The 27,954-nt window shown below is 51.0% G+C and overlaps 1 protein-coding gene across 2 annotated transcripts in view; it reads right to left on the bottom strand.

The window, feature by feature from the left end:
* Positions 1-27,954, bottom strand: part of EPHB2 (EPH receptor B2) — a 228,142-nt gene that overhangs the window by 17,481 nt on the left and 182,707 nt on the right. Inside the window, exons 6-9 of one of the 2 annotated variants that reach the window (XM_049878222.1) lie at positions 17,220-17,344; positions 6,627-6,789; positions 3,469-3,577; positions 2,499-2,566 (exon numbers count right to left, since the gene is read on the bottom strand). In XM_049878222.1, the coding sequence (XP_049734179.1) occupies positions 2,499-2,566; positions 3,469-3,577; positions 6,627-6,789; positions 17,220-17,344 (465 nt within the window). The remainder of the gene's footprint in view (positions 1-2,498; positions 2,567-3,468; positions 3,578-6,626; positions 6,790-17,219; positions 17,345-27,954) is intronic. The other variant, XM_049878223.1, reaches the window with a different exon arrangement.

The raw sequence follows: 27,954 nt of genomic DNA, 5'->3' as shown, positions 1-27,954 counted from the left end.
GCTGAACTCTTAACCTCTACACGACCAGAGGAGCTCTTAACCGGGCTCCGTAAGTTAAATAGTTACCTAACTTACATTCTGGAAAGTTTAATGGTTTACTTATTTTTCCATTTATGTCCCAAACTATTTTTAAGCCCAGGATATTTTACTTTAAACGTTCCAGAGGCTCAATGTCTAGAGCTTCTCAGCTCTGTTCTTTCTTGTGAACCCCCCAGCCAACGCTGCATCAAATGCTAGTTGTAATACTTTAAATAGGTCAGGATCCAACCTCTCCACAGCGGCCACCCTGGTCTAGCCACCATCATATCTGGATTTGCCCATCAACCACCTTACCAGTCTCCCTTCTCTGCCCTTGCCCAGAATACCCAGCCCCTTCAGGCCACTCTCCGTACATCAGCCAGAAGGGCCTGCCAAAACTGCAGCTCAGAGCACAACAGTCCCCTGCTCAGAAATTTCTAATGGCTCTCTGTTTCACTCAGGGTAAAATCCATGGTCCTGCAATGGTGTACAGAATCTGCATGTTGTGGCCCCTCACACCTTCTCTTCCTGCCCCCCTGTAATGGATTGAATTCTGTCCCCCCACAATATGTATCGACTTGGTTAGGCCATGTGTGGTTGTCCTCCATTTTGTGATTTCCCTATGTGTTGTAAATCATAATCTCAGCCTGCAAGTAAAAGGATTAGGGTGGGATGTAACACTCTTGCTCAGGTCACCTCCCCGATCCAATGTAAAGGGAGTTTCCCTGGGGTGTGGCTTGCACCATCTTTTATACCTCAAGAGATAAAAGGAAGGGGAAGCAAGCAGAATGGGGGGACCTCATACCACCAAGAAAGCAGTGCCGGGAGCAGAGCACGTCTTTTGGACCTGCGGTTCCTGTGCTGAGATGCTCCCAGACCAAGGGAAGCCTGATCCATTACAAGGACCTTCCTCCAGAGCTGACAGAGAGAGAAAGCTTTCCCCTGGAGCCAGCACCCTGAATTTGGACTTTTAGCCTGCTGGGCTGTGAGAGAATAAACTTCTCTTTTTTAAAGCCATCCACTTGTACTATTTCTGTTACGGCAGTGCTAGATGACTAAGACACCCCCTCACTCTGTTCTAGTCACTCTGGCCTCTTCGCTGCTCCTGGAACCTGCCAGGCCTGCTCCAGCCTCAGGGCCTTTGCACTGGCTGTTCCCTCTGCTTGGGATGCTCTTCCCTCAGATACCCGCATGGCTCAGTCCCCCACCTCCCTCATATCTTTGCTCAGATGAGACCCTCTCACTGAGGTTAACCCCAACTAGCCTATTTAAAAATTCAACCCCGACCCTGCAACTCCCAATCCATTACACTGTTCTACGTTGCCGTTTTTCCATAGCACTTCCATCTTCTGATACACCCTACAATGTACTCATTCATTACGTGTACTTCTTATTGCCTCGTTCCTACTAGACTGTACGTTCCACAAGGGCAGGGATCTTTGGTTTGTTTATTTGTGTATTCCCAGAACCTAGAACAGAGCCTGGAATACACAATAGGCCTGTAATATATATTTGACAAATAAAGAGATATGCTGGTGGCCCTCTTTAGCATGTGACAGCCCCTGGAGCACATCTGAGGAGCCCTAGGGTACTTCACCTGAGTACAGTATGAGAACCTACATTGGACCCATCTGGAATTCTCTTTTGCTGAGTGAACTGTGGTAAGGACTAAGCTCTTCCTTTCCCCTCTCCCCACAATTTCTGGTCCTGCCAAGGTCAAATGGAGAGGGCCAGCTTTTCTCTCTGCTAGGCCCCTTGGAAGGGAACATCTACTCTGAGTGTGTGGCATATGTGGCCCCAGCCCTGACAGAGGTAGGAATGGGATGCTGGGGGAGATCGCAGCACTGGGTGGGGGGAGACGGCCCCCAGGGGAGGAATAATAGGGGGCTGGAGCCACGGAGTGAGAGCCAGAGGAAGAGGAGGGGGCTCTCACCTCCTCCTTTCACTTCCCAGGCCAGGGCCTAGGATCCACATTCACTCATTCATTCAATTCATTTATTCATTCTAATAATATGTATCTAGTTATGTGCTGGTCACCGTGCTGGTGAGGCAGTGGTGAACACCAGACACAGTATCAGGCCCCCTGCGCTCCCACTATAACGGCAGAGCCACTGAAGGTCATCACAACGCAGCCTGTGAAGAGTAAGGCCAGGGCAAGCCCAGGGCCGAGCAAGCAAAGTCAGGGCCCTAAATCCAGGGTTGGGTGGGCCAGGGAAGGCTTCTCAGAGAGGCTTGTATATGATGAGGCCTGAAGGATGAGTCAGAGGTAAACAGGTGATGCAAAGAGGGGAGGGTGCTCCAGGCCAAAGGAACAGCACGTGCAAAGGCCTGGAGGTAGGAGGGAGCCTGGCATATTCAGGGAACAGCCTATTGTTCAGGCTGGCTGCAGCATGGAAAGACGAGGTGAAACAAGGCTGGAGTGGTCGCTGGGGGATGATAGTGAAGGGCCCGAGGGTGCTGGCCCCCTGGGGTGTACGTACTGTGGCCACTGGTGTAGTGCTGCAGCTTGTCCGTGTACTCCGAGTCGGCACGCTCAAACCCCCGTCTTCTGGAACAAGAGCAAAGGGCTGGAGCCACCTGGAGGTGCCCGGGGAGCTGGGAGCCACAGTAGGCGATAGGGAGAGGGTGGGCAAGCCCTCAGAGCCACACGCCTGCCAGAGGGCTTCCTGCCTGCCCCTTGCCTAGCAGCCTCTCCCTTTCTGGCCCACCTATCCTTCCCACCTCTGCCGCCTCAGGCCCAGGCTCACTCTTTCCTTTGTTCCTGCTCTAGTCCAAGTCCTTTCCAAGGAGCAAAGTCATCTCCCAGCCGTGGCTTCTGCCCCCAGAAGTCCCTGGGGCTCTGTCCATCTCTCCACGGGGCCCAGCCTGTTCTAAACAGGGGACCTTTTTAAGGAAGAAGACAGTCTCTCTTTGCGTTATGCTCTGCCACTTGGGAGGCTCTTTCCCCCACCTCCTCCTGTCTAAGTCTTCCCTTTCTTTCCAGCCACCTCAGCCAGGGGCCTTACCTGAGCGCCTCAACCTCCCCTCCGACACTCAGGTATGGTCGTATTCTAGAAGGGGCCTCAACCAACACAGGCAGTGGGTAAGCTGTACTCCCTTTCCACCATCTTCTTAGCTCCCAGCACCCCGCAGCCCTTCCTGCCCACCGTTCTGAGATGTTCCTTCCTTCATGCTAAAGTCCTAGTGCTCAACAAGCCAGCCCTCCTGAAAAGTGGACTTGTCAAGGCCAATGCCTAATCCAAAGGGGTGGGCAGCTAAAGGTGGGCATTTAGGCAGTGGGAGGCCACTTGAAGGTAACCAGGCCTACCTGAGTCCCCACCCGCCCCTGGGAATTATGGGTGTATCCCCTCTGTTCATGAACACTGAAGGATGGGACCCTGGAATAGCTGAATGGGTGGACAGAATGCAGCTTGGTCAGCCAGCTGGATGGGCTGGGGGATGTCCACCCACCTGTTACACACGATGGCTATGACGACTACAGCGATGAGGAAGACCAGGCCGGCAGCCGAGGAGCCGATGATGAGTGGCAGCTTCTCCTGGATGCTTGTCTGGTATTCGGCTGGGGAGAAAGCACAGCGGGTGTCCTCAGCCTGAGTCTGGGAGGCCTGCTCAACCTTCTCCCACCCAACTGGGCAGACATTGCTAATCCATCACAGCACTCCATCCTGCCGAACTCATGTGTCTTCAAAACTCTTCTCAATCCAGCTACACTCTTTGGAGTAGTTAGTGTAGGTTTACTCTCTCAAATTGAATCCCTCCCACCCCACCAGGTCTCTTGGGATCCCCAGGCTCTGTTCCGGCTCCTGACAGAGCACCTGTCATATGCCCTTGCAGAGTTATGTCACTTACAAATGACCTCAGGCAAGTCCCTGAACTACTCCAACCCTCATATCTCATCTCTAAGGTGGGGGTAGTAATCATACCGACATCTCAGTGTTGACATGAAAAACAACAATAACACCTGACACAAAGAGGCAGTTAAAATTATGGACCCTGGAGCCAGACTCCCTGGGTTTGAATCCTGACTGAATCAGTTGCTGGCTGTGTGATCTCTGGCAAGTGACTTAACCTCTCTCTGTCTCAGTTTCTTCATCTCTAAAATGGGGAGAATAATAGTTCTCATCTCATAGGATTCTTGTGTAAAGCATTTAGAACAATGCATGCCACAGAGCAAGTGTTCAATAAAGACAAACTCGACTCGGGTGGCAATGGTTTTTTGGTTTTGGGTTATTGTTATTGAGTGCTTTTACATTTCAGTCACTGTGCTAAGTATGTTACGAGTTTTGTTTGAGTCTCAGAACCTCTTCTGATTACTCCATTTCACAGACTAGGTCACCGAGGCTTAGAGAGCCTGCAACTTACCGGAAGTCATGCAGTTAAGAAGCAGCCAAAGCCAGGATTTGAATCCAGGCCTGCTTTACTCAAGGCTTATGGGTGTAATGAGACAATGTGTAAGATGCCGATGCATTTGGCAGAGAGCCTGGCACTGGCCATCAACACCATCATCATGTTTAATACTATTGTTATTACGTCTTATCTGCCTCCTGGACCAGGACAGGAGCTTGGTGAGGTCAGGGACTAGGCCAGCTCTGAGGCCTTCATTCCTGCACACGACCTGGCACATGGCAGGGCCCCAGCACGTGTTTGTTGAATTAATAAAGACACTTGGGCCAGGTCCCCATCCTCAGGTCAGTGACACTCATCCAACATGGAAGAGGGCTTAGAGAGCTGACAAATGCTGGCCATGAGGAACGGGGTGTTCGACAGGGCAGGTGACAGAGGAGTGGGGCCATAAGAGAGGGTTTCTGTGATGAGATGAGAATTCAGGGTTCCTAGAGCCTCTGATGGAAACTCTGGTGGCGTAGTGGTTAAGAGCTGTGGTTACTAACCAAAAGGTCAGCAGTTTGAATCCACCAGGCTCTCCCTGGAAACTCTATGGGGCAGTTCTACTCTGTCCTGTAGGGTTGCTATGAGTCGGAATTGACTTGACGGCAACGGGTCCAGTTTTTTTTGGTTTAGAGCCTCTGAAGAGGAGCCCTGGTAGCACAACGGTTAAGCTCTCAGCTGCTAATTGAAAGGTCAGCAGTTCAAACCCACCGGCTGTTCCTCGGGAGAAATATGTGGCAGTCTGCTTCCATAAAGATTACAGCCTTGGAAACCCTATGGGACAGTTCTACCCTGTCCTATAAGGTCTCTGTGAGTTGGAATTGACTCAGTGGCAATGGGTTTGGTTTTACGGGTTTAGAGTCTCCGAAAGAGTTCCTGGGTGGAGCAAATGGCTAAGCACTTGACTACTAGCCAAAAGGTTGGCAGTTCAAACCCACCCAGAAGTGTCTTGGAAGACAGGCCTGGTGATCTGCTTCTGAAAGGTCACAGCTTTGAAAACCCTATGGTGCAGTTCTAACTCTGCATACATGGGGTTGTCATGAGTTGGAATCAACTTGATGACAACTAACAACAACAACAACAACAACAGAGCCTCTGAAATGCTTAACCAGGCAAAGGCTGAAGCCTAAGCCCAGCTGCTAAATCAGATGCTGAGAAGTGATGCTGAAGCCTGGTCGTACCCGAGGCTGTGGGCTGCCCCAGAGCTTGGCTGCTCGAGGAAGGGCTCCCAGACTCAGACTGACTACGAAGATGGCCTTTGCTACTAGGTGGTGCAGTGGTTAAGAGCTAGGCTACTAACCAAAAGGTTGGTAGGTCAAATCCACCAGCCACTCCTCGGAAACCCTATGGGGCAATTCTACTCTGTCCTACATGGTTGCTGTGAGTCGGAATAGATCCTATGGAAACAAATTTGGTTTTTGGTTAACTATGTGTTGGACCTAGTGCTGACCCTGTGCTAGGTCCTGTACATTTATCCCTAATCCTTACTCTAGCTTGATAATGATGATGATGATGACAATAATGAGATAGCTGTTATCACTCATTCGTAGCTGAGAAAACAGAGACTCAGAGAGGTAAGGTGCTTTGCTCAGGGCCACGTACCTAGCAGCTGACTCAGCAGAGGAAGCGCCATTTGTTGGCTGCAGAGCCCACACTTCACCGTGTGCTCTTCACAGGTCATTTGAGCAGGAAGGGTGCTTAGAGACCATGTGATCTCCAACTGGGAGACACACAGCACAGGTGTTGTAATTTCCCACTCTCTTGTCCAGGGCGGACATTGCTAATCAATCCCAGCACTCCTTGCTGAACAGTCATGTGGCTTCAGAATTCTTCTCAATCTAACTATACTCATTGGAGTAGTGTATGAATAAAATAGGTTTAGTCCCTTAAACTGAATACAATGCTTTAGAAAAATATGGGCAAGGGAATGGACATTAGGACTAAGCTCCCAAGAGTCCTGGGAGAGGAAATGGCTTGGCTAACATGGTGGTAATGGAGGAGTCTGCATCCTTTCAGGGCCATAGAAACAGGGATTCTATATATGGTTGTGCAATTCGTACACTGCACATAGGTCCCCAACCAGGAGAGAGGGATGGTTGACATCTGGAAGAGGAGGGTGCTTTTTTGAATTTTCGCAAAGGCACTTCACAGGAACCATGGCCCTTGAGTTTGTTCTGTTTGCAGAGTCTTTGCCTTCCTCTTGCCCTCCAGACCCCACTCACCTTCTGTCATGGTCTGGAAGTACATCTTGCCGCTGTAGCGCCCGTAGCCTGCCACGGTGCGTGCCCGCACCTGGAAGACATAGATGGCGCCGGCTTTGAGGCCCTGCACAGTGACCGTGTTGGTGGGGCTTTTTATGGCTGTGGCGTTGTACTCACTGAGCTCCTGCCAGGGAACAGAGAAGACAGTTAGCGAGGTTGTTGCCCACTGTGGGCCCAGAGATAACTGCCCACTCCTGCTACCCTGGGGTGGGTCTGGTCATTGGCATCTATGGTTCTCTCTTCACTCCCTCCCTGTAATAGCATCACACACCCACGCCTTTTGCCATGTGACTTTGTAGCACTTCCCACAAAAGCAGATGGAGTCTATTTCTCTGCCTCATGGATGCTGGATTTGTCCATGTGCTTGCTTTGGTCATTGGAACATTCTAGCGGGCATGATGTAAGCAGAGGCATTACATGTGCTTGCTGGTTTAGCTTGGCTTCTTGTGCTTCTGCCATCTGCCATGAGGAGGGCTTGCCCTTGGTAACATCTTGTTCCAGAATGAGAGACATGTGGAGAAGGCCTTGACCCAACTCCTAGGCTGAACCAGGGCCACTCCAGTTGACCACAGACATAGAACCAATGAGCAGGAAAAATAACCACTTGTTATGAGCCGTTGGAATTTGGGGGCTATTTATTTTGCAGCAGCATCTCAACAATAGCTGACTAATGTGCAAGTACTGAGCGCCTACTGTGTGCGGACCCTGAAGACTAGACTTTGAGTTCTTGGAGATGGCAGGGAGAGGGCCCACCTTATTCACTTCTGCGTCCCCCTCGGTACCCCACGCTTTGATGAGTTAATCGGAAGAAATCCCATTCAGACTCAGCACACTTGGGTAAGGCAAGGACTGAGGCCCAGAGAGGAAAAATAATGCTCAAGGTCACACATATGAGTTGGTGGTTGTTCTGGGACTCAGAACTAGTCTTCTGCATGAAGCCCCCTCTGGTGTCCATGCCTTTGGGTTCCCAGGACCTGATGTTTCCTCCCTTGAGATGCAGAGGCCTATCTGACCTCCTGGGCACTGGGCAGGGCGCCACTGAGAGTCTGGAGCCAGACAAAGATCCAGCTGCTGCAGTGGGAGTGGATTTGTGGTTGAGTCGGACACCGATGCTGACTGCCCTAGATGATGCTCATTCAGGCATCTGTCAGACACCTGGAAAGTCTTCTCAAAATGCCCTCTCTGTGCAGGGCCCCGGGCTGGGCACTGGGGACCCAGCAGGGGCTAAAGCACAGGCCCTGGCCTCTAAGAGCTCAGTCCAGAAAAGCAAACAGACTGGGGATCTCAGCCCTTTGAAAATCATGAACAGATCTGAGAAAGTGATGAAAAGCTGTGCACCCTTATCCAGAAAACTGCATACCTGATTGTCCATGCCCATCATGTACACATTATGGGGTGCATAGAGCCCCTGAAAACCCTCCGATTAAAGTTCAGAGTCAGCCATGTTATCATAGGCATTAGAGTGTAAACATTAAGGTCACAGACTGGAGTCAGACTTCTTGGGTTCAAATTCCGGCTCTACTACTTATCACCTTTGTGACCTTGGGTGAGTTCCTTAACCTCTCTGTGCCTCCTTTTCTTTAACTGTAAAATGGGGATAATAACGGTAGCTACGTCAAAGGGTTGTTTAGAGGATAAAATGAATTATACGCATAAAATGCTTGCCCTGCTGGCACAAATGGTTAAGTGCTCGACTGCTAACAGAAAGGTTGGCTGTTTGAACCCACCCAGCAGCTTCACAGGGAAACAAACCCGCTGGTATGCTTCCATAAAGATTATAGCCAAGAGGACCCTAGGGGGCAGTTTGACTCTGTCACGTGGGGTTGCTATGACTCAAAATTGACTGAACAGTACCCAACAACAACAAAATGCTTATACTGGTAGGGTAAGCACAAGCAGCTGAGGGGCATGTAACCCTGCCTGGATGTGGGGAGGTATCAGATGAAGTCAGAAAAGTTCCCTGGAGAGTGGGGAGCACTGGAGAGGGATATGAACAAACAAAAGGCCGAGACGGGAGAAGGGCATTCCTCGCAGAAGGAGCGGTAGGTACAAAGGCAGGGAGCTGACAGACAGCTTGGTTAGCGTACCTGGCGGCATAGGGTTAGAGAAGGGGCTATCCTGTGAGGGCCTCCTTCCTTACCCCATAGCAGGGGAAGGCCGGATGGGCTCCTGTGGGGTAGACGCAGATAGGAAGCCTCTCTGAGCCAGATCACCTGCCCTATCCTCCAGGAAGCCTCCTTGACCTCCCAGCCAGATATACCTCTCCCTCCCCTGAGCCCTGGAGCACTTGCTGTAGGTGCCATAGAATGAGATTTCTGCCGCACCCTCTTGCCCTGGGCCCAGGTTCATCTTCCTGAACTTGATGTTTTTTTTCCCCTCTCATACCAAGCACAGAGCCCTGGTGGCCCAGCGGTTAAGAGCTATGGCAAGCTACCGCTACTAACCAAAAGGTCAGCAGTTCGAATCTACCAGCCACTCCTTGGAAACCCTATGGGGGCAGTTCTACTCTGTCCTATAGGGTCACTATGAGTTGGAATTGACTTGACTTGACGGCAACGGGTTTGGATTTTTTTTTTTTTGGTACCAAGCACAGAAGGAGCCCTGGTAGCGTAGTGGTTAAGTGCTTGGCTGCTAACTGAAAGGTAGGCAGTTCAAATCCTCCAGCTGCTCTATGAGAGAAAGATGTTACAGTCTGCTTCCCTAAAGATTATAGCCTTGGAAACCTTATGGGGCAGTTCTACTCTGTCCTAGAGGGTTGCTATGCGTCAGAATCGACTTGACAGTGGGTTTTAAAATTTTTTAAAATTATTTTTTACTGAGCACAGGGTCCTGCCCACAGAGGTCTTCCTCAGTGCTCATAAGGTGAAGGCCATACTCCTTAGCCTGGCATTTGAGACCCTTTAAGACTACCCTTTGCCAGTCTCTCCGGCCACGTCCCCAGTACTCTCTTGGTTCTGGCCGTACCCAACTACTTTCCCCTTCCCTGGTAGGGCTACTAGATTTTGTTGTTGTTAGGTGCTGTTGAGTCAGTTCCGGCTCATAGCGACCCTATGTACAACAGAATGAAACGCTGCTGGTCCTGCACCATCCTCACAATCCTTGTTGTGCTTGAGCCCGTTGTTGTAGCCATGCTGTCAATCCGTCTTGTTGAGGGTCTTCCTCTCTTTGCTGACCCTCCACTTTACCAAGCATGACGTCCTTCTCCAGGGACTGGTCCCTCCTGACAACATGTCCAAAGTATGTGAGACAAAGTCTCATGATCCTTGCTTCTAAGGAGCATTCTGGCTGTACTTGTTCCAAGACAGACTCAGCAAGTAAGAATACAGGACACAAGGTTAAATTTGCATTTTGGATAAACAACAAATAATTTTTCAATAATAAGTATGTCCCATACAATATTTGGGAGATGCTTACAGTAAAAAATTATGTGTTGTTTATTTGAAATGCAAACTTAACCTTATGTCCTATATTTTAGCTCAGTGGTAGAATTCTTGCCTTCCATGTGGGAGACCTGGGTTCGATTCCTGGCCAATGCACTTCATGTGCGGCCACCACCGTCTGTCAGTGGAGGCTTGTGTGTTGCTATGATGCTGAACAGGTTGCAGTGGAGCTTCCAGGCTAAGACTAGAAGAAAGACCTGGAAATCTACCACCGGGAATCAGCTAATGAAAACCCTACAGATCACAATAGTCTGATCGGCCACCAGTGGTGGGGATGGTGCAGGGCCGGGCAACATTCTGTTCCACTGTGCATGGGGTCACCATGAGTGGACCTGACAGCGGCTAACAACCTGTATTTTGTCTGGCAACCCTACCTTCCCTGGACCCTCTGAGCACTTGCAAGGGCTGTTGCTGCTGTCTGAAATGCCCTTTCCTCATCTGCCTCACAATTCCCTACTCGCTGATCAAGACTCAGCCCCTTCTGGGTCACACCCCAGATGTCCTAGCCACAGGTTGCAGGCCCATTGGCTCCTCCACCACCGGTTGTTCTGATAAACACTTGGGTCTTCTTTAAGGACTGTGGGCTCCCCGGAAGCAGGGACCATGTCTCCTTCATCTCAGGGCCCCCAGACTCTGCATACAGTAGGTGTTACTGACTATTGACGCAACCTATGAATAAACACTAAACCTGATGCCTTCGAGGGGTAGTTACCCTATGGGACACTATATGGTTCCCAAAGCTGTAATCTTTACGAAAACAGACTGCTTACATCTTTCTCCCATGGAGTGATTGGTGGGTTCCAGCCATCGACCTTTCTGTTAGCAGTTGAGCTCTTAACCACTGTTCCACCAGGGCTCCTGAATGAGTATCAAACTATTAAAAAAAAAAAAAAAAAAACTATAAAACGTGGGCTGCAGTACCAGACATGGACACTAGGTGTCGTTGTCCAATGTGGAGTTAGCTCGGGCTTGAGAGGGATGTGATTCCACAGACTGGGTGGGTGCCCACCAAGCAATGTTAGAGGCTTCAAGCTCTCTGATTATAGGAGGAGATGGGAGGTTTCATGTCGGTGCCACGGTGCCTCTGAAGAGTGAGGAACCAACCTGAGCAGATGTCTCCTCTAAAGCCAGGCCCAAAGGACAGTACAGGGGACAGAGCGGGAGTTGTTTCAAAAGCCAGTTTTTCTACTTAATTGCAGTATGGCTTTGGGAAAGAACTTTTATTTCTCTGAGCCACGGTTTCCTATTCTGGAAAATGGAACAGTAAATGTAAATTTTTCAGGGTTGTTGTGAAGATATAATTTGGCATGTAGGAGTTGCTCAAGAAGAGTCAATTCACTTCTTTCCTCTGTCTGAAGTACAGGCTATCTGAACAGCGATTAAGCACCAATGGGATATGGGAAGACATTTAGAAGGTGGTATGAAATCAGTAAGGAGCCCTAGTGATGCAATGGTTAAGTGCTTGGCTGCTAACCAAAAGGTCGAAGGTTCGAGCCCACCCAGTGGCTCCGCAGGAGAAAAGACCTGGTGATCTGTTACCATAAGGATTACAGCCTAGGAAACCCTATGGGGGCAGTTCTACTCTGTCCTATAGGGTCACTACGATTCAAAATGACTCGACAGCACACAACATCAACATGAAATCAACTAGTCCTTAGTTTGAGTCCTTACCCAGAAGCTTAGGATCTGGGAGGCACTAGGTGTTTCATTAAGCCCTCAGAGCCTTGGTTTTCTCAACAATACCTACCGTACAGGGTGGTTGTGGGGATTCAATAGGAAAACATGGGTAAAGCTTTTAGCACTGTCCTTGGCACATATAAGGATTAATTAATGTTAGCTATTTTTTTTTATTGATTTTTTTATCAACATCATAAAAACCAAACCCACTGCCGTCGGGTCAATTTCTGACTCACAGCAACCCTATAGACAGAACAGAACTGTCCCATAGGGTTTCCAAGGTAAATCTTTACGGAAACAGATTGCCACATCTTTCTCCCTCGGAATGGCTGGTGGGTTTGAATCTCCAACCTTTGGGTTGGCGGCTGAGCACTTTAACCACTGTGCCACCAGGGCTTCTTTTTATGAGTTGGAATTGACTCGACGACCATGAGACCATCATCATCATTATCATTAACACCACTGTAGAGTAAGCTCTCACCATGTTCATTGAATGAATGAATGATTGCCAAGGTGAATGCATGAGTGAATCGACTCCTCCCAGAGTCCCTGGGTGGTATAAATGGTTAAGGCTTAGCTGCTAACTGAGAGGCTGGTGGTTCGAATCCACTCAGAGGCACTTCAGAAGACAGGCCTGGCGATCTACTTTCAAAAGATCAGAGCCATTGAAAACCCATGAAGAGCAGTTCTACTCCGAAACACATGGGGTCGCCCTGAGTCGGAATCGGCTCGGCTGCAACTGGGCAACAACCTGAATGCAGGCTGGGCTTTCCTGGTCCTCCACTCCCCACCCTGCCCAAACTTCCGTTCATGCTGTTCCCTCTGCTTGTAATGCCCTTCCCTTTTACTTCTGCCTGGCAGAAATACCTGTTGAATAGACACATAAATCGCTGTGGAATACAAGGGTTCATCTACCACAAGTGGCCTTACAAATAACTCTTCCCCTTGAGCTCTTGGACAGCCAAGGAAAGTGGGAACCTGTGTGCTTTGGGGCAGCTGCCTAAGGAAGCCACCTCTCCCAGGAATGGGTGAGAACAGCTAGCCTTGGGTCTGTAGTGAGGCAAGCACCATTCGTCGGTGGCATCCAGAAACCTGCTGGCAAAGTGGTTGTCAGCTCAGGGCTCCAGGCAGGCTGGAAAATCCCAGTGGAGCTGGAGAAAGGGCAAATGGAAAGAGCCCTGCTCCAAAGGTTCCAAAAATGCCCTTTCTAAAGACAGAAAGGAGCAGGAAGGTGCGGATGGGGCCCACACGGGTCCGTGGGGCCTCGTAGCCAACCTCTCTACCTGGAAAGTTCTGGAGCATTCATTAAAGAAATCAATGGCAGGCACCAGGGGGATTCCGAGGTGTTAGGTAATAACTGGGTACAGGCTTCTCGAAATGAATCTTATCACCTGCAGCCTGGCTGGCCTTCCCCAACGGCGCGGCTGACCCTGGAAGGTAGAGGTGATAGCTGGAGAGTCAGGGACAGAAGCTGCTCTCAGTTCTCCTCCTACCCCTCTGCCAGTGCCTCCTCTGACACTTTTATCAACTCCTCTTTCTTCCTTTCCTTAGATCTTGACGTTCTCCTGGATTCTATCCTCTTCTGCTCCTGTTTTCCCTCTGCTTACTCTTCTGCCTGCTCTCAGCCACACCCCTAGCTCCAAGCACCACACCTACACCTGCAAACACAAACCCACACCCACCGCAGGAACAGGCAGCATCATCCACTGGGAGTTGTCCTTCGCTCTTCCCTGGTCCTGAGCCTCAAATACTGTCTGAATCTGTCAGGTCAGCTTCTCGCCACCTCTGCTGCCAGCACCCTAGTCCATACCACCAACATTTCCCACGTGCTGTCCCATGAGAGTCTGTGCAGGGTCCCCTGTGTCCCTCATGCTCTCCGTGCAGTCTATTCTCCCACAGGAAGCTACAAAGATCTTTAAAGCAATCTGAGTCAGATCACATCGTTCCTCTGCCCAGGACCCTCCAATGGCTTCCTGTTGTATCTTAAATCCAATCCAGACTCCCAAGGCCTGGAAGCCCCATCACAACCTGGCCCTGCTTCCCTCTCCAACTTCCTCTCCTGCTGCTCTCCCCGTTGTTCATGTTGCTCCTGCCAAACTTGCCTTCTCGCTATTTTACGAACACAGCCAGCACATTTCTGCCCCAGGGCCTTTGCACATGCTGTTTCTGACACGTGGAATAACTTGGCTCTCATCACTTGTCTGTCTGGTGAACTCCTAGTATCTTTCAAGGCTCAATTCAAATATTACCTGGATGAAGGCTTCCCCTCACCCATGCCAGGATTATTGGGCCCCTCCTTGGTGCCCCCCACATGACCCTTGCTGGCCCTCCTGTGGCTCGTAGCACAGTTCTCATGGCTAGTTATGTCTGTGCCTGTCTGTGGAGTCCCCGAGGCAGTCTGGTTATTCCTGGGACTCAGCCCAGGGCCTGGCCCAAAGTTGGAGCCAATGGAGGTTGAATGATCCAGTATCCACCTCCCAAACTGCCTCTCTCTGCACCCCAGGCCCTGGGATGGGGGACTGACAGAAGCGGGGCCACATCTCATCACAGCCGCTCTACTTTCGGCCCTGGCCCTCTCTTGCCATTTGTGGCTAAAATCCTTTGTGGCAGGAGCTGGTCCTACCCCACCCCCTTAACTGTCATCCTAAAGCATCCCTGGCAGAAAACTCGGAGGCAGGAGAGCCAGGTGAAGGTAGAGGACAGGGGTCCAAATCCTGGCCAGCTGGGTGCTCTTAGACAAGCTACATAACCTCCATGTGACTCAGTTTCCCTTGCTGTCCAATGGGGTGAATAGTACTACTTCAAGGATGAATTTGAGCAAGTTAAGCAGCCTCTCTGTGCCTCAGTTTCCCCTCCTGTCCAATGGGGTGAACAGCGCTTCTGCAAAGATGAATGAGATAATGGAGGTGATGTGCTTAGCACATAGTGAGCGCTCGTGAAATGTGAGCAGGTGGTAACTGCGGCAGTTGCAGAGGTGGGGATGCTTGGGCAGTGGCAGAAAGTAGGACAGAACTGCCTTCCAGTTCACACCTCCATCTGCCTGCCCAGCCCCACCCTTCACAGTGAGAAATAGGTCACAGGCAGGATCCACGCCGGGATTCCTCATTTCCGCTCCAGTCTTTGGGGACAAACACTTTCAGTTTCATTTAATCATAAAGCTTCTTAATTAGCTTTTTTTTTTTTTTCCCCCCCTTTTTGAATTTGGAGTTGCTAAGCTGTGCTGTCCCTGCTAGGGGGCATGGAGATGCTGGGGCACTCTGGGCTGGGGAGCACCTGGTCTGGCTGCCCAGGACCCTGGCTCCTTGGCAGCCCTCTGGGCCCAGCGAGGGATGGGGTTGCTTTCCTCCCATCAGCCCTGGCTGCTCTGGCCCTCAGGTGGTCACACGCCCAGTGATCCAAGAGCTACTTCCTGAGCACCTACCACATGCCAGGCACTGGGGGTGGGAGCCACAGGAGAGATAACGCCAAAGTCTCTGCCCTCGAGGGACTTACTGTCTAGCTCCAAAGAGATAGCAAATACCTAATTACTCAGTAACATTCAAAGAATTGTAATTACAATAAATGCTATGGACAAAGGCTGGGTAAGATGAGTGGGTAAATAAGGGCCCTGCCCTGTGCTGGGAGCAAGAGAGGGCGTCCCTGAGGAAGTGATGTTGAAGCTGAGATCTGAAAGGATGAGTTGAGGCCAGCGAGACGGAGGTGAGGGCTGGGGAGAGGTCTAGGTGGGAGGAATCCATCTCTCTGTCCATGCAGGCATCCAGCTACCCCGCTGGCTCCTTTTCATTCACAGGCTCCACACTTGCTTCTCCCTTTCATTCATTAATACAGTTCACTCATTCACTGCTCTCAGCCTCTTCAGTGATGTATGAAGGGAGCACAGTCCCAGGGAAGAAGACATTCACTCCCGGTAGGAGGTGACATTTTGGTGCGCCCTGAAGATTCTGATGGTGGAGATGAGGGGGAGGCTGGAGAAGAAAGTACCAGTGGGGGCCAGGGAGCGTGAAGGCCCAGGGCACGTTCAGGGGCTTTCTGGTGGGCTGCGGTGGCCGGAGCACAGACCGTGGGAAGGGGCTCATTTCTTATTCATTCCACCAGTATCTATCGAGTGCCTCCTTGGTGCCAGACCCAGGGTGCGGGAAGAGGGAGGTGAACAGGACAGATGTGGTCCCTGGAGGAGGGGATGAGCAAGTAAACAGGCAATTATAAACCTGTTATAAGGCTGGATACGTATCTGTCGAACCCCTGAGACTCACCAGGGTTGGCTGATTCAGCAGCTAACAGTGTGGAAGGGCTAGGCTGGGCCTCCGAGAGGGGGGCTCCTGCAGAGCTGGCTGTAACTGTCCCCATCTATCTTCTCTCAGCCTTTAGGATGAGCCTTTCCATTCATTTCAGGTCCCCAGGCTTGCCCTTAACTGAAGGGGTTTCCTATCAGTCATTCACACCTTAGTCTAAACTGAAGCCTAGGTAACTTCTTTTCCCAGGGCCCTTGCAGCCTTTGGGGCTGTTTGATACCTCAGTAGCAGGTAATAGAAGTCACCATACAGAAGAGATGTTTCCTGGGCCTCTAATCTCCAGCCATGTGGGTGGCCAGCTAGCCTGTCTGCCTTCCTGGCCCCTATGTGTAGGCCCCATTCAGATGTGCTGCACGCACCTGGCCTTACATACATGTAGAACTTGCCCACCGTGCAGCAGGCAAGGCAGATGGGGAGGAAAGGAAGGCAAACTCACCTCTGCTGAGAGCGCTGTGCTGGGTGCTTTATGTGCCTTCTCTCCCTGACCTGCACAACCCCCACACAAGAGAGGTGAAAGACACCTGCCCAAGGTCACACAGCTGGTTAAGGACAGAGCTGGGATTTGAACCTATGGGATCTCATGCCTAGTTCAATGCCCCTTCTACTACACGTGGCTTCTAACCTGGATCTCTGGGTCCTACAGGTACCTGAAGGGAGCATTAAGGGTCTGATTTAAAAGCTCAAACAGAAATCATCTCTCCCCATACAAAGGCCACTCAGGCAAGTGAAAACAAGTGTTTTAGCTGGAATTAAAGCAACGCAGGGGCGGGGTGGGGGAAAAGTTTCAGCTCTCACTCCGTGTGGAAGCTTTCTTGAGCAGTTTCAAATCTCTGCTTAGTAAGAACGAGCGAATGGCTAATTACCACTTAATAAACACAGCTTTTTGGAAAACCAGTTCTAACATCAGGCCCACGAAAGGAAAAGTCAAGATTGGGGGTCTGGGTGGGTAAAGGGCTATGACTGTTGTGTTTTACCAAGGTCGCTGGCCGGATCCCCCCAGGCCAGAAAATCGAGGCTCGGAGGGGTCTGGGCACCTGCCCGAGTCTACCAGAGGCAGGAGCTCTTTCTGCTGCACCGGCGAGGCTCTTCTGGGGAGGGGGGAGGGGGTCATGGAGGTGGCAGGAGGCCCACCGGATCTCAGCTACCTTCTCATAGTACTGTAGCTCGTAGTCCAGGATCACACCATTGGGCTGGTCAGGCTGGGACCACGACAGGGTGATGCTGTCCACGGTGCGACTCACCTGGTGCATGATGGACACAGCCGACGGAGCTGGAAGAGAAGCCAGAGGTCAGAGGTCAGGGGTCAGGAATCAAAGGGGGACACAGAGGTGCAGCTTCCAGCTTGACCTCAGATGGGGAGCTGGGGACCCAGAGAGGGAAAGCCATATGGCCAAGGCCACACAGCCAGCCTGGGTCCCTCCAGATGCCTGGGTCCAGGTAGGGGACAGCGGGGCTCACCCAGGGCCACTGATGCTGCTACCGAGCTCTTATGGGCACCCTCAGGTCAAAGACCCCGACAGCTCCCACCATCCCTGGGGATCACATCACTGGGCCCCTTCTCTGGGCCTGGCCCCAGTGGGGTAGACTAGATACTGTGCTAGGTGCCACTCATTCTCTCGGAGAGCTCACAGTCTACATCAGTGACAGACAGACCCTAGACATGGTGACGGCAGCTCTGGGGAAGGGAAGCAGAGAAGAGCATGGAAGGGTGGGGAGATTCATTCATCATTCATTCAAGAAATTTGTATTCAGTGCCTACCATGTGCTAGAGAATATAGCAGTGCATAAAACTAACCACCCACAAATAAAAATATGCTGTCAGTGCTGTTATGGAGGGTGGTTGGGGGAAAGAGACAGAAGCCAGGGGAGGCTGTGTTTAGCACTAGAAGGACTCTCTGAATAAGTTAGTCCAATTTCCTTATTTTACAGATGTGGAAACCGAGGTCCAGAGAGGGCATGTGACCAGCCCAAGATCACACAGTAAGTTCATGGCATGCTGGACCCCTGCCCTGAGATTCTGAGTCAGCTGGCCCGGGGTGTGGCCTCAGAATCTGCATTCCTATCAAGCTCCCAGGTGATGCTGATGCTGCTGGTCTAAGGACCACACTTTGAGGAGCAGGGGATTTGGAAGCCAGAGCAGGGAAGTGACATGTCCAAGGTCACACAGCAGGCAGTGGTGGGGCCGGGACTAGAGCCCAGACCTGCTGAGCCCTGGTTAGTATATTTTCCACTCATTGCCCATCTCATCTGCCCAGGCTTAACTATTCCTACAGAGCCCTCTAGCTCAGAGTCTTGAAACGACGGTACCAGTAGTTCCGCGTGGTGAGAGAGCACGGCCCTTATAAGGGAAGGGCAAGGATGAGGCTGCCAAGGCAGGTGGGGCCAGACCACTTGGCCCTGGGTGTTGGAAAACTTAGAGGAGTGGAAGCCTGCTCCTCAATCACAACATGAGCATGGCATCAAGCTGGTCACCTTGGCAACCCCTGTGTGCCCCAGGACACCCAGCAAACAGGAGAGCCCACGGCAGCTAACACCTGCTGCAGCTGGGTATCTTTGAGATGATTCCAACTCATAGCGACCCCGTGTGACAGAGTAGAACTGCCCCCAGAAACCTCAGTTTCTAGGCTGTAATCTTTATGGAAGCAGACTGCCAGGCCTTCCTCCTGCAGAGCTGCTCGATGGGTTTGAGCCAACAACCTTTCTGTTAGCAGCTGAGTGCTTAACCATTGCACCACCAGGGCTCCTTAGCTAACACCTACACTTCCTTATCGCTCACTCTATGCCAGGCATTTTCCAAATGCTTAACATTAGTTAGTCCTTGGGTGCAGCGAACAGTCAACGCACTCAGCGGCTAACCAAGAGGTTGGTGGTTCAAGTCCACCCAGAAGTGCTTTGGAGAGCTACTTGTGAAAATCGACCATTGAAAATCTTACGGAGCACAGTCCCAAGCCCTCAGGAGGCACCTTCAGATCAAAGACACCAACAGACGTGGACACTGAGGTGTCCCTGGTCATTCCTGGGGAAACTCAAGCCTCAGAATGAGAAGAGAGATGCCCTGGGCCCCTTCTCTGGGGTTGCCATGAGTCAGAGCCGACTTGATGACAACTGGCTTTGTTTTGTTTTTTATATCTGTTAACTCACGAGGCTGGTATTATTATTATCCCTATTGTACAGATCAGGACGTGGAGGCACAGAGAAGTGAAATAACTCACCCAAGGTCACACAACAAACGGTGGTGCTGAGATTTGAACTCAGCCTCACCCAGGACCAACATATCCTTTCCTTTCCATTGTCTGCAGCTGATGAGAACAGACGGTGTGGTCTGGAAGCCAGGGACCTCAGAGGGCCTCCGAGGACACCCTGGTCCTGCTCCCACCCTGCTGCTGCCAACCTACCTACCCCTACCCAGCTCGGCCAGCTCACCCACCACCCACCAGGCCCGCCCGGGTCCGCGAGCTCAGCTGCTGGTGAAGGCAGGTCCCACACGGCGATGGGGGTCCGGCCTGGAGGGCTTAGCTGGCAGGCTTAGGTTACAGGCAGCTAACTCCAGCTCTGATCCCGTAATCCCCGTAACCCCGGGCGTGGCAGAGGCGGCATTTGCTGGGAAGATGATCAAGGCGTCCAGCCGGGGCCAAGCAGGGCTGGCCTTTCTCCTGGAATCCAGTGGGATTAACGGTGGAGAAAAGGGAACAGCTGGAAGTTCTCCCACCCCCCCCACCACCCGCCGCCCACCCTGGGGTGTCAGGTTTCCTTGTAAGTTGGTCATCAGGGAGTTCTGGTATTTTCAATTACCAGCCAGGGCACGCCGGCAGGGGGATGGGGTCAGCGGTGCCCCGTGACCCTTGCAAGAAGATGGAACCCCAGGGAGCAAGCACAAAAGAGGCTTGTGGCCAAGAGGAGAGGAGAGGAAGAGGGCCGCCAGGGGCCTGCTTGGCTGGGGCAGGTGGTCAGGGGCCCTGCTGCCCCCGGTGAGCCCTCACGTTCGAGTCTAACCCTGTTTTAGCAGAGGGACTTTGGGAAGCAGCCTCCCTTTGTGTGCCCCTGACTCCTCATCAGGCAGAAAGGGTGGGTAGAACAAGGTGGTCTCTAAGGGCCTTCTGGCACCAGGATCTCATACAGGGCAAGAAGTTTTACTCTGGGTAAGAGGGTGTGGGTTTAGTGGGGGGTCACCCAGCTTTGCCTCCACAGCCCTGAGCTCTGAGAAAGGAGAGAAGCCCTTCCATTCAGCCTTTGACCTTTCACTAGTCAGAGACTCCATGAGCCAAAGGGAATGGGGAGAAGTCACCAGGCACAGGACAGACTGAAAGCCCCATGCCAAGCCCCAGATTCAGATCCTGCTGCATCCCTAGTACTGTCACTCCCTGCTGAAAGCCCTCAGTGACTCCCCACTGCACCTGGAATAAGACTCAGGTGCTCGGCTGTGGTCTGCAAGGCCCACCTGCCCAGTACCTGCCCACTTCCCCTCACCTGCCTTCTCAATCCCAGGCACCATCCACACTGGCCCCCTTTCTATTCCAAACACACTGAGGTCATTGGCCCTGTGGTGTTTCTGCCTGGAACCTTCTTCCCCCAGATCTTGCCAGTAACTTCATTCAGGTCTGGGCTCAAATGTCACCTCCTCCAAGATGCCCTCCCTGGCTATCCTGCCCCCTCCATTCGCCCTGTGCCCTGCCTTATATTCTTTATAACACGGACACTATCTGAAATTATCTTGTTTATTTATTTGTTAAATGGCAGTGTCTTCAAGAAAATTCAATTTCTTGAAGGCAGAGTCCTTGTCTCTCTTACAGTCAATTCTTTACTCCCAGTGCCTGGAACAGTGTGTGGCTTAGGAAAAAAAAAAAAAAAATTTTTTTTTTTTTTAGTAGGTGCCTAATTAATATTTGTTGAAGGAAGGAAGAAAGAAAGGGAGGGAGGGAGGTAGTGAAGGAGGGAGGTAATGAGGGAAGGAGGGAGGGGAAAGCAGGCTTTCATCTTTTCCAGCCCCTTCAGGACTCTGAGCCAACTGACCACAGTTTTGGCTGGACCCTGGAGCAGTGGCCTCAGGCAGCTCCCCTGAGCAGCGGTGGAGGGCAGCTTGGCTGGTACGGCAGTTGCCAACAATTTATTCTCCCTCAGAGCCCAGGCCCACCTGAGGTTGTCACCTGCCGCCGTGACAAAGGGTCTCTTGCTGACCAGCTGGCCTACGATACCACAACTGCTATTATTGTCCTTGCGTTCTCCAGGGTCTGTAGCAGGAACGCTGTATGGCAACAGGACTCTTAGGATCTCCGGCTAGTAACGAATGGCTGTTTTGAGTGTTTGTCTCTTAAACCTGTAGCAATGCAATTAACTCCCAACGATTCCACTGCAATTCTGAGCAGCCTGAACATAACCCTCACTAAAAGAATTTCTGCAAACAAAATTCTTCCAGAAAAAGGGTCTTTATTTCTTTCTGATGGGACCAAGGCTCTTAGAGGGTGGTGTGGGATAGAAAAAGGGGGAGGCTGAGAACTGGTGGTCTAGGGTGGCATTTTTCCATGAAAAAAAGTTGTTCTGTAGCCAAGAAAGCTTGGAAAACATGGAGCTCTAGACCCCTGCTGCAGACATTGGTTTATTCAAGGGTCTGAGAGTCCTGCAGGGAAGAAACCCAGTTAACTTGGTTGAACATGGTGGCCCTAGTCTCACTTGACCTCAGAATGCTTTTTTCACATAATAGTGATTAACGTCCTTTGGAGCTAGCAATAGATAGAACATATTTTGGAAAATAACTGTGCCCAGGAGACGTTATTATTATTTTTTCCTTGAACCTGAGAAAAGCTCCACTCTAGAGTGGTGACTGTTTATTTGCTCATTCATTCTTTCCTTGGTTCATTGTAGATTCCTGCCTTCCACTCAGGAGACCCAAGTTCAGTTCCCAGCCAATGCACCTTAAGCATAGCCACCACCCGTTTGTCACTGGAGGCTTGGGTGCTGTTGTGATGCTTAACGGGTTTCTGTGGAACATCTAGACTCAGATGGACCAGGAGGAAAGGCCTGGTGATCTACTTCCAAAAATCAGCCCGTGAAAGCCCTATGCGTCACAATTGTCTAATCTCATTGTGCATAGGATTGCCATGAGTCAGGGGCCGACTTGATGACAGCTAGCAACAACAATGACCAGGTGCTAGGCCACTCTCTCACAAGCAGAAAGCACAGGGGTTAATCATCAACATTTTACAGATGAAGAAAGTGATATTCAGATCAAGCCACTTGCCCAGGGTGCCTTAGCTCACAGGTGGCAGGGCTGGGATCGGGATCCAGGCCTGCTGACTCCAAAGCCCGGATTAGCTTTCTTCCCTCTGCTTACCTGGCTCTACCCACAAGCCGAATTAGGGCAGGGGCAATGCCAGGTCCTGGGATTGGTGCTGGGCAAACTCCAACTGTCCACCTTCTGATGGGCTGCTGAACTGCCTTGGTCTCAGCTGTGGCTGACTGGGGGGACACAGTCCTATTCTAGAACCTGGACTAGCAAGATGGGAAGAGCCTGGGCCTCAAATCAGGTGGCTTAGGCAACTTATCTTACACCCTTCTGGGCCTTGGTTTCTCCTGTGTAGGATGGGGACAATGGCAGGGATGTTGGGAAAGTTAAAAGAAGGCCTAGAGTTAAAGCGCAGGACTTGGCCTAGAGTAATGGCTTAGGGGACATCAGCCGTGTGTGGCTGTTTGGGTCACTCAGACTCTGAAACAGCATTGTGGGTAGTCGAGTCTTAGCAAAGGCTCTTGAATGGTGGGAGTGATGGTGGTGGAGGGGAGAAGAGGGAACATTCAGAGTTCAGATCCCAGCTCTCCTACTCCCAGGCCACTGTGACCTCAGGCAAGTCACCTCCTTTTCTGAGCCCAGCTTTGTCACCTATAAAATGGGACATGACAGAGATTACTTACTTCTCATCAGATATCTATTCTCTCTCAGATGAACAAAATCCTAGTTTTTAGCTGGGCATACAGGGACCAGATAAAAGACTACATTTCCCCAAACTCTCTGGCAGCTAGGAGAGGCCATGTGTCTAAGTGCTTGCCGAAGATATCTAAGCCAAAGTATTGTGTGGGATGCCTTAAAAGGGAGGGGAGCCTCCCTTCTCTCTCCCTTTCATTCATCCTGTTGCTGGGATGTAGAGGTGATGACTGGGGCTCTTGCAACCACCTTGGACCATATGGGCAAGAAGCTGTGTGCTGAAAAACCTGGATCCCTGATGATTCCACGAGGTTGCCATAACTCCTAACTTCAGATGTCTTTTACGTCTAAGCCACTATGGTAGACTGGTTGTATTAATGGCCTCCCTGTTTCTGTATCCTTCGCCCTATAACTTGTATAGCCCCCCCCTCTCTGACTCTGGGCTTAACCATGTGATTTGCTTTGACCAGTGGAATATAAGCAAACATGGTGTAAGTGAGGCTGGAAAAGCTCTTGTACAGATCTGCTTGCTGTCTTGGTCCTCCGGAGTTGCCGTGAGAATATGCCTGGACTGACCTGCTGGAGAATGAGACATGGGGAGCAGAGTTGTCACCCTAGTTGTCCCAGCCAAGGCGATTCCAGACCAGCTGTCAGTAGTCAACCCCCAAACACAGGACAGAGCTCCGCCAAAATCCAAAGAGCTGCTGAGCGACCCACAGAAGACAGACTGCAAACCTATGAACGTGCCTGCCAAGATGAGAGCAACCACCCAACTGACCTGGAGACTCGTAAGCTCGATAAATGCTTCTTGTTTTACACCGTTGGTTTTGTGGTTGATTGTTAAATAACATTACTGTGACAGCGGCTATCTGCTATCTTTCCTCCCGTTATATGCAGCCAACCCAACCTTAACTGATACCGGAGGCTGGCAATGGCTTCCCTGCAGAAGCTCGGGAGGATCAAAGAGGAGGATGCATGCATGTGGAGGGCTTGGTCTGGGGAGGGAAATGTCCTCTCCTTCTCTCTCTCTCCCCAGGCCTGAGCCTCACTGGGGGCTCTCCTGGCCCATGTCTCTCTGATCCCCTTGACCCCCTGGGAGAGAAGTAGGTGAGTACATGTTCACGACAGTTCCAGAGACTGAGCCATTGTGTGCCCGCCTCACAGGAGGGCGGGAGGATCAGAGGAGAACACGGGTGGCAGAAAGGGCTTTGGAAAGTTGAAAGTCTTTCCACGAGAAAGCCACGTGGAGTGGTGTCATGGACAGAGACCTGGCCAGGGTGTTGGAGACCGGCTCTGCCAAGGACCTGCTGTGTGAAGTTGGGCAGCCACATGGGAACTCTCTGGGTCTCAGTTTTCTTATCTGTAAGAGAAGGTGGTTGCAGTAGATGAACTCCGAGGCCCCTGCAGCGCCGACCTGCTTTGATTTGACTCACGCTACTATTTGTGACAGGCAGAATAACGGCCAACCCCAAAGACAGCCATGTCCAAATAGCCAGAATCTCTAAGTATGTTAGGTTACATGGCAAAAGGGACTTTGCAGATGTGATTACGGTTGTTGTTAGGGGCCATCAAGTTGATTCCGACTCAGAGTGACCCCATGCCATGTAGTAGAACTGCCCCCCACACAGGGTTTTCTAGGCTGTAATGTTGATGGGAGAAGATCTTTAGTTTTTTCTCTCATGGAGCTGCTGGATGAGTTTGAACCAACAACCTTTTGGTTAGTAGCTGAGTGCGCAACGATTGAACTACCAGGGCGCACATGTTAATAATCTTGGACTATCTAGGTAGATCCAGTCTCATCACATGAGTCCTTCCCAGCTGAGAGTCAGAGAACCAGAGTGCTACAGCCTGGGAAGGATTCACCACCCTGTTGCTGTTTCGGAGATGTAGGGAGACCAGGTGCCAGGTTGGGAGAGAGGCCTCTAGGAGCTAAGGGCCATCCCCACTGACAGCATGGAAATGGAGACCACAATCCTATGATTACATGGAACTGAATTCTGCCAACAAACCCAACAAGCAAGAAATGGATCGTCTAGGGGAGCTTCCAGGAAGGAACGCAGCCCCAACGCCATCTTGATTTTAGCCCAGTGAGAATTCCGGCATACAAAACTGTAAAATAACAAATGGCTGTTGTTTTACGCCTCGAAGTTTGTGATAATTTATATGGCAGCAGAAGGAAACTTCTGGTTTCAGCGTAAGCCTGCTGTTGTTAGCTGGTGTCAAGTCAGCCCCTGAACCATGGTGACCCCATGCACAACGGAATGAAACGCCACCTGACCCCCATCATCGGTTATAGATTAGGCTGTTGGGATCCATAGGGTTTTCACTGGCTGATTCTCAGAAGTAAATTGTCAGGCGTTTCTTCCTAGTCTGTCTTAGTCTGGCAACTCCACAGAAACCTGTTCAGCATCATAGCAACACTGACAGACAGGCGGTGGCTGTGAATGAGGTGGATTGGTCACGATTCGAATCCAGGTCTCCTGCATGGAATCTCCCACTGACCCACCACTGTCCTCTATCTTAAGCCTAGCTGCCATGTATTGCCTACCTACTATGTGCCATGTGTACATTGTTGCTAATCCTGCAACTCTCTGGCAAAGCTAGGATAATAAATGCCCATTTTGCAGATAAGGAAACTGTGGCTCGGAGAAATAAGGTTTCCTATGCAGCCTGGTTGGAAACCCTGGCGGCATAGTGGTTAAGAGCTACAGCTGCTAACCAGAAAAAAAAAAAAAAATATCGGCAGTTCAAATCCACCAGGCACTCCTTGGAAACCCTGTGGGGCAGTTCTACTCCGTCCTATAGGGTCACTATGAGTTGGAATTGACTTGATGGCAACGGGTTTTGTTTTTTTGGTTTTTATGTATCCTAGTCACATAGTGGAAACCCTGGTGGCGTAGTGGTTAAGTGCTACGGCTGCTAACCAAAGGGTTGGCAGTTCGAATCTGCCAGGCGCTCCTTGGAAACTCTATAGGGGAGTTCTGCTCTGTCCTATAGGGTCACTATGAGTCGGAATTGACTCGACGGCACTGGGTTTGGTTTGGTTTTTGGTTTCAGTCACATAGCTTGGAAAAGGCTGTGCTGGGACAAGGGTAGAGCACTGATGCCTTTTCTCCCACATAACCAGCTAGGACATGGGGACAAGAAAGCTTTCTAATTGGTCAATCTACTGCTCATTACAAGTAGCCCTGAAGGCTGTGGACACCCAGGCCACCCCACCTCTGCAGAAGGCATGATCTTGCCCACACTGGTCCCTGAGTATGCAGCGATGTCATTATTCAGGCTCTGCCACCGACTCACTGTGTGACCGCAGGCAAGTCACTTAACTCTCAGTGCCTCTCTTTCCTTACCTATAAATCAAACCAAACCCACTGCCATCAAGTCGATTCCAACTCATGGTGACTCCATGTGTTATAGAGTAGAACTGAGCTTCATGGGGTTTTCTTGGCTGTACTTACTCTTTACAGGCAGGAGACCAAGTGGTGCAGTGGTTAAGTGCTTGGCTGCTAACCCAAAGGTCATTGGTTCAAACCCACCAGCCATTCCTTGAGAGAAAGATGTGGCAGTCTGCATCCATAAAGATTACAACCTAGAAAACCCTATGGGGCAGTTCTACTCTGTCCTATAGGGTTGCTATGAGTCAGAATTAACTCAACGACAACCGGTTAATCTTTATAGAAGCAGATCTCCAGGCCTTTCTTCCTTGGCACTGCTGGGTAGGTTTGAACCACCGGCCTTCCAATTAGCATCTGAGTGCAAACTGTTTGTGCCACCCAGGGACCTGTTTCCTTACCTATAAAACACGATAATGATAGGACCTACCTCATAGTGTTGTTGTGAGGGTTAACCACCAAGAGCTTAGAACACTGCCTGGCACATAGTAAGCAGGAGACAAACGTGAGCCATTATTTTGGCTGGAATGATTACAGAATGACCTCTGTGTTTTGAATGCCTACTCTGTATGGACGAGACAATATATGAGGCACCTTGCATGCATTAGCTCAAATCCTCACAGTGATCCTGCAAGGAGGGGGTGAAAATACCCACGAGGAAGATGCGATCAGAGGAGGACAAAGTGACGTGTCCAAAGCCATGTACTGGCAACTGGCCAAGCTTGATTCAAAGTCAGGTTCATCTGCCTGATTCCAAAGCCCAAGCCTTTCCCACCTCTTCCCACCCCCTCCGGAACCAGGTAACACTGTTTAGAGCTTGCTCAGTGTGAGATCCTGAAGGGCTTAAGCAGTGTCCGGAGCAGCCCTGGAGGGCGGCCAAGAGTACTGGAGAGAGCCCTTGGGGACGAGACTGGTGTGGCTGAAATGCTGACACCCCTTCCCCATGTCTGCATAGCTGTCTCCTCCTTGTCAGCGGATTTCAGCTTAAATGTCAGCTCCTCAGAGGCCCCTCTGGCCGCCCACCCTCAGGAGCTCCCTCCCTCCTGTCCCCCTCTGGAGTCGTACTGTTTGTGTTGAACGGCAGTGTGGCTAAGACCACAGACTCTGGACAGCCTGAATCCTAAGTGGGTCACTTGCCAGCTGAGTGACCCTGGGCAAGTTGCTTAACCTCCTTCGGTTTGTTTCTTCATCTTTCGAGTGGGGATATGCAACCCAGGCCAGCCTCCTTCCTCTGGGGGGCCTTAAGCTCGACTTGTGACTATAGGGTGGAACGGCGTTCTGGAGAGGCAGAGTGTGGCTAGAAGGCTGCGTGACGGCTTTATGAAGTCAGAAGACAGCTCTGGCCGTGGTGGAAGCCAAGGGATTGCAAGCAAGGCCCAGTCACTTGCCCCAAAGAAATACTTTTTCCTTTTAAGGCAATGAGCTAGATATTTACATATTAAATTTTAGGGTCTGTTTAAAACCAACCACTGAATGTGCTTGTCTAGAAACCAAGTCCCCAGCCTTGTCTTCTAGCCTTATCACATTTCTCCACAGCCTGCCTCACTCCACACTTCTCAGAACCTTCCACAACTC

Source organism: Elephas maximus, chromosome 3 (assembly GCF_024166365.1).
Source record: "Elephas maximus indicus isolate mEleMax1 chromosome 3, mEleMax1 primary haplotype, whole genome shotgun sequence".
Classification (NCBI taxonomy): domain Eukaryota; kingdom Metazoa; phylum Chordata; class Mammalia; order Proboscidea; family Elephantidae; genus Elephas; species Elephas maximus.
This window is presented reverse-complemented; position numbering and strand designations above follow the sequence as displayed.